Source organism: Vidua chalybeata, chromosome 1 (assembly GCF_026979565.1).
Source record: "Vidua chalybeata isolate OUT-0048 chromosome 1, bVidCha1 merged haplotype, whole genome shotgun sequence".
Taxonomy (NCBI): Eukaryota; Metazoa; Chordata; class Aves; order Passeriformes; family Viduidae; genus Vidua; species Vidua chalybeata.
Genome location: NC_071530.1, coordinates 81,939,261 through 81,956,054, shown reverse-complemented (window position 1 = coordinate 81,956,054; position 16,794 = coordinate 81,939,261). Strand labels below are relative to the sequence as shown.

The 16,794-nt window shown below is 36.0% G+C and overlaps 1 protein-coding gene across 1 annotated transcript in view; it reads right to left on the bottom strand.

The window, feature by feature from the left end:
• SEMA5A (semaphorin 5A) overlaps window positions 1-16,794 on the bottom strand; it is a 312,339-nt gene that overhangs the window by 51,493 nt on the left and 244,052 nt on the right. The window contains exon 16 of the mRNA XM_053950747.1: window positions 14,211-14,358. Coding sequence (XP_053806722.1) covers window positions 14,211-14,358 — 148 coding nt within the window. The remainder of the gene's footprint in view (window positions 1-14,210; window positions 14,359-16,794) is intronic.

Below are 16,794 nucleotides of genomic sequence, written 5' to 3'. Positions count from 1 at the left end.
TGTTTTGTTTTGTTCAGTTTGTCTGTGTAACCTGGAATACTGCCAATATGATTCAGAAGTCCTGTTCTGCCATGTTTTTAATTATAGTTGGGACTGTGCAGGACTTATGCTGACTGAGGTACAAATTTTATTAGTAGTAATTCAGAGAAGCCATTCATGCTTTACTGCTTTTGATGGACGAAACAAACCCAGGCTCATGCAATGATTGGTATTATTCAAAGTATGAGAAATGAGAATTGAATTAAACCACTAACTGAAACAGGTAAAATAATTCTTTACCTAAACTTCACAACAAAATGGCTTTCAGGAAATCTAGATGAGCATGAGTTCTCCAAAGAAGAGCCTGATCCCAGCAGGACCAATAGTGATTCAGTCAAGTCAGAGCTCAAAAATACTTTCAGACATTTTTAATCAGTTCCCTTTACCTTCTGTATCCTAGTCACTCAGACAAACCTGGATGAAGCTGCTCTCCAACACACAGGTGTCTGGTGTCTGGTTTTGCACTCCCAATAAGCCTGTGCTACTGATTCTTACTAAAACTTTACAATACACTCAACTACCATGTACCATGTACTTCAGCGCTTACACACCTACAAAAATACCTATTTACAACCCAGAATATGCCTCAACTATACCTATATGTGTATAGATACCTTCTCTAACTTCAACACTAACTGGAAGTTAGACTCCACTGCAAGATTTTAATTGGCAAGTGTTAGATGTAGCCTTTAAGGGCTTATCTGCTTTTCTGAAGTTAAAAAAAAGTTCTTCTAAGATGGTACAAACTCTCTAGCATTAAACCTCCAAGTTTCCTGTCACAGAACAAGTGTATAACATCCTCATTTACCTTTAAAAACTCACATCCAGAAAAGCACTGAAAATGGTAGTGTTTGTACTGTACACTTAAAAATCTACGGACATATGGTTTGTTAACTTTAATTAATAGAATTGAGCAAGCACACATCCATTTAGGAAAAAACCTTTCTTTATGAACTTGTATAATCCCTTCACCATTTAAGAACACCAACAAACAAACCACAGAGCACTTAATGTTTCTCCAAGGAAAATGCAGGGAAGGAGTCAATTGGAACAGCTTTGTGTTCAAAATCATCTGTGAAGCATCAAAGTTATGTTCGTTGGCATCTGTGCTCCAGCTGCAGAGTTTAGAGCTTTTTGCTTTCTTAATCACGTTCCTTATTCCAATGAGTAAGTGGTTCTGTGCATTTACAAAGTTAATTCATCAGGGATTGCTCACACTCCTACAGCCTTTAAAGTCATTTCCCCAAGAGAGCATGTCAAATTTGAAGCTTCAAAGGACTTCTTTTTTTTACTGGATTTGATAAGCGACAATTTAAAATAATAAGCTAGATTTTGTTTTTTTTTTTAAAAATATATACTCATTGAACTGTTTAGGAAGAAAAAGATGCTTAAAATTACAATTATCCAGCCAACAAACAAAAGCCCCTTGCATTCAGTTCATAATAAATGCCTCTGATGGCAATGCTAAACTATTCTTTAACTGTTGGGAATCCATTTATGAGCAAGTTCTTATCTGTTTTAAAAAGCACTCAGAATGACAAAAAGTCTGAGGCTGACTCAGTTTTCCCTGAAATCAGAGGAAGACAAAATCAACTTCAATGTTGTTTGGGCAAGGCCCTGTTTTAGCAGTGACAATCAAGCACTAAAACCACTTTGTGTGTCATTTTGTGATTGCATACAAAATATAATATGATTTTGACCAGCTACAGAAACCAAATGCTGTATTTTTTCCATAAATTTCAAAGATCATGGATTCTGAGTCCTCCTGTTTGACCACCCTTAGGGTGGAAGTGTGGAGCTATCAGGGTGCAAGTGGGAGAGAAGGGGTATTTTGGGGGTTTTAAATGTAATATAACTGTTGGGGGTTTTAAATATAATATAACTGTTCAGTAGCTGCAAAAGTCCCCTGCAGGACTTACCCCTGACTAAGTAAACTAGGCTACTGGTTTAACTGCCCAAGATTAAGGAATACAAATAAAATGACAAAAATACATATATTTTGGCCAACTGTTTTGCTTTTTTTTTTTTTCCCCCAGAAAAGCCTAAAAAGCATTTTCCTTGCTGAATTCTGCTGCCTTGAGAGGTGACTCTACTCAAGAGAAAAGTATTAGGGGGATAGTCCCTGACCCCTCCTCTACAATACAAATGAGCAAAGAAGTTCAGTACAATCATTAATGAGGGACCTGCAGAGGGATGTGGCCCAGCAGAGCACTACAGGAGGAAAGCTCACCACAGGCAGTGTTTTAGAGGCAGAGAGCAAGGGCTTGCTGCCAATCAAGAAATCCAAGGAAGGGCAAAAAGAAATCAGAATAAAACAGCGGGAAGATAACACTAACCTGCAAAAAGCTGAAGTTGGGTACAAACAAAGAATGAAGGGAAATAATAATGAATCTAGTGTAATATATGTTAAAACATAATGAGGGAGGCCAGAAAAGAATTCAAGGAGGTACTTTGTGAGGTCTGAAGGCTAAGATGCAGTTCTGCTTCAGGGATGTTAGGGACAGAAAGATTGCTACAAAGCCTACAGGGTCAGTATACTGTGAAGGCATAAAAGGGGTATTTAGAAATGACAAGACTACAGCAGCCTGTGCTAGTTGAAGACATGATGGCACAAATAGATAAAAAGAGAAAAAAAAAGTCACCAAAGAATGTAACTACAGAAGCAGAAATATGAAAACTAATACTAGTGACACACAGCTTCTTGCTAAATTTACCTTCCTGTCTGAAGCCTGGAAGATGGTAAATGTGACATCACTTTCAAAAGATACTTCAGGAAGTTCAGGGGAACTAAGAAAATGAGCATGACATCTGAATTGGGCAAATCAGAGAAATCAAAATAAAGCATGAAATTAGTGGAATATGAAATATGATCTGCTGGAGAACAAAATTATATGGTCTGCTTTTCTTTAAAAGGAAGCTACGAACCTGTCAGAACCTCTGAAGGAGTCAACAAACTTATGGATACAGGTGGTAAGCTGATACAGTTTACTTTGAATTCAGAACGACATTTCACAGTGTATCTCAAAGGAATTATTCCCTCTTAGGAGACCTGCAGCCACAAGCTAAGCAAAAATCTATTATGCTTTCACAGATAATTAACTGCTTACAAGATGGTAAATGGAAGAGAGGAATAAATGGTCAGTTTTTCACAATGAATGGTGCTCAACATGGTCTGTGCTGCAAATCTGTGTTGCTAAACTGATTCAACAGCAGGGAAAGTACTGTACCTAAGGATGGCACCTATGCCCCAAAAAAACCCCAAAAAACCAAACTCTCTGGAGGGCATACTGCAGAGGGAAAAAAGGAATGTGTGAGTATAACGTTAACATAGCACATGCTCTTTATCAGGCTGGGACTGCAGGGAGAATGCAGTTCCAAGAACTAAACTAATCAATAAATTTCCTGCAAATAATCAAAGGTACTTACCTCACAAAAGGCAAAAGATTAATAGTTCATTTTCATCTCTATGTTGTCTGACTATATTAGGAAAAGCTCTTCTGTAGCTTTAGAAAGGACAAATACTTTTGTAAAATCTTGCACTTTTGTAATTTAGGTTTTCCTTTCTTCTCCACATTTCATGCTACCTGCCTCTCAGAACACAGGTAATTCTGCTCATACATATTTTTTCTTCCTATGAAGTTTATGGCAACATTAGTTAGTATTCTTGGGACTCTAATGGAAAGCCAGATTCGATTTACAAATAGAACATCTCATATTATTATACTTCTTCAATTTTACTTTGAAACTAATCAGCAAATAGAACACCAGTCATTCTGAAAACAAAGTGAAAACATTTCCCTACCTAGAGATACCAAACAACACTGCATTTCTTTTTTTTTTTTTCAAAATTACATTCATATGACTCCCAGCAAGATTTTCGATGGATTAATTCCTATAATCCACCAGTTGCTTTTTTTCTCGCATTCTATGTAATGGATCATTGTTATACTTCATACAAAATTGCTGATGATAGATTTCACTATATGTCTAATATTCCTTTTAGCCCTACATTTCAGAAGAAGATAATATGCACTGCTATTACTTCTTTTTCTAAATACTTTAAAACTCTTTAACAAAATATTCATTCTGCCAAGCTATCTCACACAAATGCTTCAATATGTGCCTTGGGATTCTGGATCAGCTTTTCAGTAAAGGACAGGATACATAAATTAACTATTTTTAATAGGAAGCTTAGTGCCATTGCAAAGAGGTTTATGTGTTCCTATGTGAAAACATACAGTATTTTTCTAGTTTTGTGACCAACTGCCTGAAAATTTCAGAAACTTCTGAATGAAACTCTACTCATGCTTTAAATATAGTGAGCATATTTCACTTCAGCTTAAAGCAGAATTATGGGTTTTCTAGGTAAAGTAACAGCCAGATATACTCTCTGGATTTCTGCTTGCTAATGTCATCCAAGGCTGTGAAAATATTTAGCTAAGTCAGGCAATGCCAAGAGATGTGGATCTATAGACGAACTCTCATGTTTTTCATAGAGTTTACACTGAGGGAATGGGGGCAGAATAAATTCAGCTGTGAAAAATAAAATTTTTGCTAATAAGTGGGATATCGAACAGTAAATTGACAAAGGCACATACAGTGTTCCCACAACCACCAACATGTGTACGGCCTTTTACAAAGAATCCTGGAATCTGCCACTACCTTCATAAATAATCTTCATGCACTAAAGATGGGACTGCTTTTGAGCAACAGAGTAAGAACACAAAAGAGTGTCATGCTGAGCACTGCACAGATGCTGGCTGAGTAACAGTCTCGTATCGGACAGGGTGCCTGGCAGTCCAGCCTGTGTAACTGGCAAAGTGCCTGCAATACCATAGGTCAGCTCTGCTATTATGGGTGGGTTTTTTTTTTCCCACTTTTCCTTCTGGAGATTGATTTAAATTAAAAAGAGATCAAAGAGAATCGGTCCTTCCTCTGAATCAGATAGCTAAAAAAATACAGGTATAGTCTACAGCTCCTTTTCTACATCTGGACCCTCTCTGACAAGGCAAAGCAAAATCTGCATTTTGGGGCTGACCTATTTCTGGACCAGCCCCAGTCTATGTAGGGGTATCACAAATTTCAAATGATAGTTAAATGAACACCTGTATCTTTACAAGGTAGTAACTTGTTTCACTGATCTCTCATGCTAGAAATTGTTATAAGTAACAAGGTTGAAGATTTTCATAACATAAACTGAAATGCCTGCTTTTATAACTTCAGCTTTCTGATGTTTCAGATGAAATAATAAGTATTCTTGAATTAGAAAAACTCTGTTCTGGAAGGATTAATACTTTTATTTTCATCTGCATTTCTCTAGCCAAAGGAAATATGCAGCATGATTCTGCTTTCAAGTAACAAAAGGGGTCTTGATAGGGTGACTGTGACACTTCATCCTGCCCTTCAACCTTCAAGGACAAATCACTGTGTATTCTGGTAAATGAGCTCAGTGTTTGCATGAGTTTATATTCTCAGACAAGAAGAATACAATCCCATCTACTGGAGTATTCAGATCTAAATATTATTATTTCAGAATGCTGCAATAGGCTGAGTCACATCACCCTGAAGATACAAAATAAGTTATAAGTAAACACAGAGAAAATGTATGTTTGCCTTTTTTAAGGCTTGTGAACATATTTGTTCAAGATGAATGTCAGAGGCTTTGAATACTTAAATGCCTTTTATTTGGTGGCTGCAGTATTAGTGCAGAAGCATTCTAAGTCAACAACTTAGTGTGAAAGAGAGAATGGGATGAAACAAGGAGGAACAATAAAAGGAATTTTGATAACTCCATCAATAAATATTCAGAAGTTTTAAAATTATTTCTCAACCTCATATAACTTGTGTAAGAACAGGGTTGCTTGACACTATTTTCAATGAAAATTAAAATCCTACCACAGCCAAATACATTAAAAATTACTATGATGTCCTGAGACTAAGTAAAAATAAAAGCTGGCACATAAATATAATTAATTTGGATGGAGTTCCATTTAACTGCACTCAGATGGCTAAGGACTGCTGTCAGTCAGCTCAGCTAACAAATCACTCTAGCACTCTTCAAGAGTTGCTGCATTAGTGAAGCTATAAATGGCAACAGAGCGTATTACTTATTCAGGCTTCATTCATCCCTCAAGTTACTGAGGTCAAATTGAAGAATACTTGAACTCTGCTTTGTGTTAAGGTCTACATGGGAGCAGACTTTTTGGTATAAAATGTGTAAACACAATTACTGTGTTTGCACTGTGCCATTTTAAGTACAGGTGACCAAAGCTAAAAAGAACAAAATAAATCAGAGGGACAATTTGTAGCAAACTGATTCAACACTCCCTTAAAAAGAAGAACATTGGAAATGCCATTCTAGATCAGGCATGTCTTCCCTGGTTATTGTCAAATGGCAGCATAGAAATAAGCAGAATGCACAAAGCACAGTTCTATATCTGATTGTTAATATTCAGGAAAAAGATTTAAAACTTCAAAATTTAATTTAATATGCTAACAAAAATCTAATTTTTGTCTATTATAATTCTACTTCATCCTGATGTCCTGCACAATTTTAGTTGTCTGGAGTTTTATTGGTTCCTAAGATTTAAGCCTCAACAATTTCTTGCAACAAGTTACATCATTTAACAATGCCCTGGATAGAAATTAATTCCCTTCACTAGCTTCATATTTCCTTAAAACTCAGTATACTACAGTATAGAGTACACAGAAACCCCAATGTTCCCTCTCTAAACCTGTCATTAATTTATGTATTAGTCCTTCACACACTAGAACCCTGCGTACTCTGATTTACGAGAATCCCAATCTTTTCCCATCCTTTGGAACACTTTCCTGAGCTCAGCCCACTTCCACCATGGGCCATAACCTTTAAGATCAGTAAGCACACTTACAGAAAAAATTATGTAACTGCTCTATCAGGTTTCTGAGGTAATTTTCAATGTTATGCTTCATGCACCCTTTTTACCCATTTTGATTACAGTTGTACAATGAAGGTTGCTACTGAACTGACTACAGTAAAATTAAAGTTTCTCCATACTTGAAAAAGACATATCTTTGTAATGGAAGAGACTTTGAAATTTGTAGATGAAATCATAATGAGCTTTCATTACTTCAGCCATTGACACAAAGCTGTCAGATAAGTTCAACTTCAAAATAAGCTCAGCTTTGAAGATACCAGCAGTGTTGGAGAAATCACATTATTGTAATACGCAAAACAAAACCTGCGATTTTATCCTGCTTCAGTCCAGACTGCTACAATCATCTCTTCTGAGATTAGTTTATATATGAATCCCTAGAGTACCGTTTTTGTCTTCCTTGGGAATATCTTGCTGAAACTTCCTAAATGCTATAACTGAATCTATTTTTTTTTCACCACTGCACAAACATTCTGGCTTATAGCTAGAATCATAAACAATTCACATACCAGGGTCATTCTCCTGTCTTGTTTCTCGCTGTGCTTCAAGGTGAAAGAAGGAGCTTCTGTTGAGTTCATGACTGCAATTATGATACAAAACTCTTGATTTCTATTACTTCAGCCCTCAAAGACATCTAGTGCCTCCTATATGACATGCAAATCAACTTTTGTATTCATGATGCCTCAAAAGTTCAGGTCATCAGAAAATATAATCCAAATTTTTCCTCCAAAATGACTAAAAGCACTTATAAGTAAAATCTGTCTAAACACATTCCATTAGCAGATCTAGAGTAAACTTCCAATAACCTGATGTTTTTCCTTCCAGGACAAACCACTAGATTATCCAGTGGGTAAAGATGGATAAAGCTAACATCGATGTAACACAGATATATAAACTAGTATAACTAATAATAACTCTATATAACCCCTCTATCATGAATTTAATATAATTTAGTTTGAAGTTGCTCCATCTTGATAATCAGAAACCCCTTTTATCTTCTTGAAGAACAATGTCAGAAAGATATTAAGAGGTCTATATTAGTAATAGCCTAAGGGATTGGACTGCACTTTCCATTTACATCAGAATTATGTTTTACCCTGGAGTTGTTCAGCAATTTGAAAATCAGAGATGAGGTGAAGCTGCCTGTCTTTACCTCCATCAATTTTTTATTTTCCATAAATTTGGATTAGAGGTTTACTATCTAACGTAAGAAAACATACCCTATATTAAATAAAGTTTTAGTTGTTCCAAGAGGTCCAGGATACTCCAGCACAGAGTTTTTTTTAATGTCAATTCTGATTTCATGGAAATACTACTTATGTACCAAACAAAGCTACACACCCATACAAAAACATCCACAAGCACTGGAAATAATGAAGTCTGATTTCCTGTAAGTTTATATTTCAAGTCTTTTAAGTTGATCTATTTGATCCTCTCACATTTCCCCTTCCCATACTCCTACCTGTAGGATTTAGCAGTCCAACTGCTAAAAATTAAGAGATGCAGGCCCAAACAACACATGTGCTGATATGTACACTCATTGACCAGCACCTGACACCATTTGGACCAAGCAATGGACTCAGCTGCAAATGTGTCTCTCAGTGTAGAAACAAATTTAGGTTTTTTCCTTCTACTAGGCCCCTGTGTTTCATGCAACTCGTCCCAATTCCTTGTTGTCATCTAAGACCACTTTCCTGTCAAATGTACTTGTAATGGGGGAGTGGGTGCCTTATGAGCAGAAGAGTAAGAATACCTGACAGACCACAATATAATCCTGTAAGCTCTATTACTTGATAAAACTAAGCTAGAACTATGCCATCTATTTTTTTTTTGTTCTGGTTTTTAGTCTTCAGTGACAGTTGCGTATTACTTTCCAGAGATAACTGAATGTTCTAGGTCATAGCAATGAAAAAAAAACTCAGGGTCTGTGAAACACAAGTGCTTAGGAAATATCCTCAAGTTTGAGTTCTGATCATTAAATCAATCTAAACTTAGTGCAGCACAAAACTTTGGCACCCAAGATTCTTTCTTCCTATTTTTCTCCTTTTTCATTCACATCCAGAACTTATCCCATCAAAGAAAAGTAGAAGTTCACATCTCTTAACAGTGAGTCCTTGAGCACTGTGCCTGCTGGGTGCAGACTGAAGGGGGTTTCAGGTACTTTTTCTGTGGTTATCAGAGGCAGCAACCACCACAGCTCAAACACAAGGCCTCACAGAGCTGGGGGAACAGTATTACATCTAAATAACAGTAATGAAAACTACATCTACAGCACAAGAATGGCTAAAAACTGCAACAAATGGTGAGACCTGAGACAGGACACACTCCAGTGTCCCTGGTGTTTTAGGAAACAGTGGGGCAAATTCTGGCTGAAGGAAAATGGTCTCCTGTCTCTGATCAGTGCCTAACTGGATGAAGGCACTTGGCTGTCACCTGACCTCAAGGCACACACAGGCTGTTGCCTTCACCCAAAGCCCTGAGAAAGCTCATGCACTGTTACACTAACATTGATTTCCTACAATTTTTTAAATAAGATTTGGATTTCTGAATCAAACATTCATCATCTGTATGACAGATACACATACGCCCAATACAAAGTTCTTGAATTGTTTGCTTTGGCAAACCCTTATAATTAGATTTGATAGAGATTACAAATCAGATGGCATTGGTCCATGAAAGAAGTTATTTTACATGACCTGGAAGTCCCTGAAAGAGTGCTACAGGAATCTAGAACAGGACTGCAGTCAGTGTCAGTCGTCACAGGTTGAACTGAATAGTTTGAAGTAGAGTAGAGATGATTTCCTAGCAGCTAAAAAATGTATTTCACAGCTTTAAGTTACTTCAAAAATTACATCTCTCAAGAAAGAGATGCTTCACACTATTCTAAGCAAGAAAGCAAACACCTTACAGTTTAGTGTCTTTTTCAAAATTAACTAAATGAAACAGCAAAACAATTGCTGGATGTGTGCCTAAATACCACCTTAAACAGCTCACATTTGGATATATGTGGACATCAGTTCAACCAGTTCATATTTCACATTGACCTTCACCATGAATGCCAAGCTGGTAACTCACTTTACTGACCAAGGTAAGCAGGTATGTACCATTGATCAATATATTTAAGCATTTCTGAAACTATTTCTTTCTTATGATTTTGGTTCTTTTTTTCTTTTTGGTTTTACCCTCTTTAAGTAACTTGTTATTGCTTAAAATTGAAGTAGAATGTGCAGCATCAAAACAAAAGAAGTTCACTTTGTTAAACTTTCAAAACATAAAACCAGTTAATATCCAAAGGAGTTTGCATTACAGAAGAAAAAAGGATTGAAAAAGGAAATGAGCATAAAGTAAGCAAACATCATATAAATAGTACAATTTCTTATACAACATGCTTGTGAGATTTTTTATGTTTATGTAATAGATTATTTTTCTTAAGTCAAATGGAAACTTTAAAAAGAGCTATAAAAGAAAGCATAATAATAATAATTTTATTTTCTGGTCAATTTTCTGGACTATAAATTTCAAACTTATTTTGTGGGATGGCAAGTAAAAAAAGGCAGACTGTTCTCTCTGATGGACAAAGTAAAAAGTACTTCTGAAAACCTTCCATCTTCAAATTCTCTTTAAAAATTCATGAAAGAAAAAAAATTACTTTTTTCTTCTTTTTTTTTTTTCATCCCCTTTCATTACAAAAACTCTAGAATACAAATACCCTTTCTGAAAAAAAGTTTTGTGTTCAGAACAATTCCAGAACATTGAAACAATAATTCTAATAATTAAAAAAAAAAAAAAAAAAAACAAAAAAACAAAAAAAAAAAACAAAAAAAAAACAAAAAAACAACAAAACAAAACCAGAAGACAAAACCACCCCCAAAATAGCTATTATTTTCTAAGAAACACATAAAATTCCTCCTTCCTTTTTGGTTTGTGTTTTCATTCCACAGCAAAACACAGCATGCTTTTTTCTGGTATGTGGAAGGTATATACCATTTACCAGGCTCCCAGTACAAAAATGAGGATTAATGTATATGTTAGTATGACTGAAATAAGAACACAGACAAATATACATATAAAGCATGTCACCCAACTTGAGCCTCAAACTAAATTGCTCATTCTATTAATAATTTTTAAAAAAAGTTATTCTTTTATTACTGGCCTGAGACAAATTCAAGTGAGATTATGCTTCTCAAGGGAAAAGAAGCATTTTCTAAAGGAAACATAACAGCTTATCTGAGTATGCTGTAAAATCTGAAGGTGATTGTCCTCTGAGGCACATTAGCACAGTCCAGAGAATTCCAGTTCCTTCTCTACTACCTGTATCACCTGCATACATGAAATTAATACCTGTTTTTTGATCTGCTTAAGCTTTCTATTACTAGATTTTAGCTGCTCTTAAATTTGGTTGCAATGGTTCTATCTCTTATTAGACAATTTTAAGCACTCTTTAGTAGCTTTGATTAACTTAAAGACTTTGACAGGTCCTTATGACTCCAGATTTTTGATTTTGAACTTCATCTTTTTGACCCTTATGAGTCTCTGTGGTCTAATTCTCCTGTATCATATTGATTTATGGTTTTCTGTATTCAGTGAAAATGGCTTCAGTCCTAAGAATCTGGCTATCCATTTTCATTCATTGAGGGAACTTAAGGAACATATGCATCTTTAAGATACCATCATGGTTTTCTCTCTGTGGAATATTTATATGCATCAGAAGATTTATCATTATTATTTTATAAAATAAGTTGGAAATAACAGTAGGGAACTCTACTGAGTCCTGAAAAAAAATATTCAAGTGGCTTGGCTGATATCTGCTATAAGACAGATGAAGTCAAGGAACCAAGTGATGAGATAGATTCAAAAAAGACAAGCACAGGCTGTCTTTTTGACAAGCTGCCTGCTGTAATATTGCAGCCTAGGAGCAAAACAATCAAACTAAAAGGAAGAAACACTGTTCATTAAAAATTGTGTGGTATAAATCATTAGGTGGACACAGACAATAGCCATTAATATGGTAAAAGCTGCAAAATAAGGACAGGAAAGCAGATTAGGATTGGCTATACTGCAGTCTCACAGCCAGGTTGCAGATTGGAAAACAGAACAGGCAGGTTCTCCTAAGAAATTAAATCTGGTCCCCTGATACTGCTGGCATGCATACTTCTCCTTTATTCACAACGGTAAAAATTTGTAATTCTAACTGGAAAAATACAAACCTACTACAATAAAACCAAAAATTTGGTTGAAGCAGAACAACATCCAACAAGTTTCATATTTGTGCTCCTCATTCATAAGACTTTATTAATATAAATATTTAAACCATTCAACAATTACAAGACGGCATAAAAATATTTCTGATTTCATTTTCTTAGATTAACGAAACAAACACTGAGAAGAAATAAAGCACTTTTTCTTCAGCTTCACTTAGTGACTATGCCCTGCTATGGCTGCAAAGCCTCTGAGTCAAGACAGGTAACTCAAGGGTTCAAATTCAGTGAAACTTAATCAGAACACAGACTTTATACCACAGTCCTTTATCTTGCAAGGACATCAGGATTTATAGAAAATTTCTGCACTGGATGGGTTTCCATTTGTGCCGAAGTTTTAGCAAGACAACTACGTACTCCAAAGCTTGAAACCATCAACAAAATACTTTTCTAATTAATAAAAAATCTCCAGAACATTTCTACAGCTGAACTGGTAACTATTCTGTGGTGCAGCAGAGTATGTGCTAAGAGTGTTAATAAATTACAAAACCCAGTGCCATTGATCTCGAATTAGTTATAGTAAGTAATTTTTACACTAAAGGTTTTCCTACTTTCCTCATGGAGCTTTTCAAGAAAATTAGACCCACATATTTTTGATTTAAGACCATAGGAAGATTCTCTGCAAAATAAAATGCTGTTATATTTCACAAACATTATTATAGGATAAATAGGAACAAATGAAGGAGAAAACCTTCATGTTATGCACTATTCAGTGTGAGTCAGGAAGGTTTAACACTAGATCTTAACCATATGTCTGCTTTTTTGGTGTACCATCAGAACAGAAAAATATTTTGGAAAACTTGATAGAATTCTAAGTTATTGGGTTAACTCTTAAAGTTTAACTGAAATAAAAGAACAAGCCTCTTGGATGCTTTTAATCTACTCAAGATGCAGTTCTATCATCAGAATAAATTTTAAAAAGAGAACAAATCCTGGGAAAATGCACAAAACCTTCAAATTAGAAAAAGGTAATAAATTATCCTTTCTTTAGTATTGAATTACTGCCAATCTAACAAACAGACCACAGATTACAACAAACCTCAGAATTAGGCCTCTCTGAAATTAAGACATGTAAAAACTGGTTTAATAGTAAAAAGAAAAAAAAAATTCTTCAACCCCTTTACTTACCCACCTCTATTTTTTCAGATATAAGAAAAATCCCCTACATGTTTTCCCATATGTTTTTCTTAATAAACTGGGTATCAATAAAGCACTTCTACTCATTCAAAGCATCCCACTGTAAATTCAAACCCTGACAGCTACTAGGCTGCTGCTGTGCCAAGATCACCTCAGAACTTTCCTGGTGCTTCCATGCATTCACTGATTGGCTCCTTATGTATTTAGATGTGAAACTTAGCTTTTTCTCTGCTGTACAGAACATGTTACACTGGAGTCCTGGGCTCATAGCTACAGTTCCTATGCACTCTGATGATAAAACTAAAACACTCCCTAAAAACCTGCAATGACACATCGACATCTGCAACAACCTCACCTCAAGAAGCTTAAATTCTAGATGATACTGTGAAAAAGCTGAATTATATATATTTCTGATTGATAAATTTTGTGGATTTCAGGACACACAAGCAACACAGAGACAAAAACAGTCTGGTGACTCATGTTAGGGGTACAGCTTATAGACATAGATTCTTTATGGGCACAGAGCATTAGTGTTAGGATAGGTGGAAATGGCTTCAAGTTTTGGCAGAGGAGGTTTACATTGGATATTAGGAAAAAATTCTGCAGTGAAAGGGTTGTCAGGCACTGGAACAGACTGTCCAGAGAAGTGGTAGAGTCACCATCCCTGCAGATATTTAAAACATAGATGAGTCACCGGGGAATGCGGTTCGATGGAGGAGTTGTCAGAGTTGTGTTAATGGTTGGACCTGATAACCTTAGAGGTCCTTTCAAACTTAAATGATTTTATGACTCTGTGACATAGAGACATCTGTGGCATATGACCACAGATATTTGAATGAAAAGAAAGCTAAAAATTTCTTACCACACTGCAGCCAGGACAGTCAGGACCATTTTCACATGTCCTGCGCCGTGCCTGGATCCCTCCTCCACACTGAGCTGTGCAGCGCTCCCATGGCCCCCAGCCTGTCCAAAACACATGAGGGGGGCACAACAAATGCTCATTGCAGTACCTGTGGAAAGACAAATAACGAGGCAAAGAATCTATTTATTATCAAGACAAGACCTCCCCCAAAACCTCCCTCATTTGCATAATTCAGATATTTGTATAGGGAAATATTTTATACAAAGGGGCTCTCTCTACTCATTAAGCACTGCACAGAGTGTCTAAACATTTGAGTATGTTTTTTTAGGTTGCAGTTGTGTGGGTGAAGCATTTGTTTGCTTTATTCAGTGACTTCAGAGTTTATTCCATGCAATGCAGCTACGCGATTGTACTGTGGTCACGTAAGCAAGATTGTAAACTACTTTATTAAAACCAGTTGTGGCTATGCCTCTGTGGCAGTCAATCAAACAGAAGGTAAACATTCATGCAGACAGTTTTTTATCAGTCTCCAGCTAAGAATTGATTAGGATCTATCTCTCTCATCTTCAGATAGCTACACTTGCTTTTTTGCTTTTCATAGCGTCTCTGCTCCTATGGACAACATAAAGTTAAACATTGATTCTAGGCATAAGGAACTGCACTTTTTTGTAATATTACTACTTTTTCTTTTAAAGAGTGCTTTTAGCTATTATAATCTTTGAAGGATTTTCATGTAGGCTGCAAACTGATTCAGAGGTCTAGTAGGTTCTTGAGGGAAGCACTATTAAGTTGTCATTATTGTGACAATACATTCAGAAGGAATGTGGGAAGGTCCCAGCTTCAGCTGAGTTTTTTCATTTGTTGTAGAAATCTTAGATTCCTGATTTTTTGAGTGTGCCATCCAATAATTCTAGCCATAGCATATGCTGATTTTTAAGGAACTTCTTCACAGGTCCAAAGGATTTGGGCCATCAGCTAGTGTAACTAGGGCTCTCTAAGACACCAAGCTCTTAAAGCAAACACACAGCGTAGTCAGGAAACAGACAACACTGAAGAAATTCTCAGATATTTTATGGCTGCATCTGGGTAGCTCTTGTTAAAATACTGACTGTCCTGAATGAACAAATCAATCTGATACAGCATTTCCTCAGTTTTTACACCATTCATCCAAAATCCAATGTCTTCTTGCCCTTTTAAGAAGTTTTCATCTCTTCGCACTCTTCTACAGTGAAAACTGACTCCAATACTCCAGTTATTCATTTTCCAAAAAAAGAGGAATGACAGTATGAACAGTTGTCATTTTCAACAAGAATAACTACAATAGTTTTTTTTTGCTTGTACTCAGAAAAACCCAATAACTGTAACCTATAATTCTTCATTATCCTTCATTATAAGGAAATTTGAACATTTGGAACTCTGTGGGGGGCAAAATAATAGTGTTGGTGGTGTAAGTAACATTCAAAAGTAGATTTATTGCACATGCTGGAGCCTAAAATTCAAACTTTGACCCTAGGTCTGGTCAACTCCATCAAAATCTAAAGATTGGGAGTGGGGTTAATAGGGGAGTGACATTTAGTTTTCTGCTTCTGTAAAGTTAAGAAAATTATTCACAGCTTGTCTTGACCTTTCCTCTGGAAACTGAGGAAAAAATACCCAAACCCTCAATATTTGTGAATCTGGTGCTGGAATTCTTCAGTGCGTGATTTGGGTAAACACATTACAGTTCACATTATATTAAAGACACACAGGAATGTTCTGTGCCTGGATATTCTTCCCTTAGAACACCTAGAACTCCATTCTGCACACATTCTTTGTGACATGCAGTCATTTATGTGAATGTATGATAGTTTCTTCTATATCATTTATTGAGAATGTATAGTCAATAAAATATAGATGTAACATCATCATTTATTTAGTCAAATTAGTACAAACTTTGCATAATTTCAGTTCTTAATGAAGATGTGTTAAGTTAATTTGGGAGATACCAAGGCTGAAGCAAATCTTCCATGAAGTTGAGAATTGCCAATATTCAGCCATGCAAAAGTAAAATTAAGGAACTTGTCTTGCCTTAAAATAAATGCATCTACAGTTTAGCTATCTTAAAAATGAAGTAGTCATCTAACTTGAGCAACAACTCATGGAATGAAACAGCCCAGTTAAAAATATGATTTATGTCACCCTAAAGCAAAGGTCATATAAATACACCCTCAATGTACAGATTGATTTTCTTGGACTATAAATGCTACATGGGAGACAGACATCTAAGCAGCCATTAAAGGCAATGGAAATCTTGTCAATACAAACTAGGGAGACTAGAATGATTGATTTGAAGAAGTTAAGGAATATAAAGCAGCAGGACACAAATTACTGTTCTCCACAGCCTGTATTGACTAAATTTCTAGAGACCACAGTGGAAGATCAGACACCTGACTCACACATAAACATTCACACTCGTGAACCCTTGAAGTTAGGTATGACAGACCTCACTTTGAGGACAGTCACGCCACTATGCAGTGGCTCTTTTAGTGTCTATGTGCCTGACCTCCCACTCTCTCACTTCAGCAGGAGACAGAAAAGAAACCTA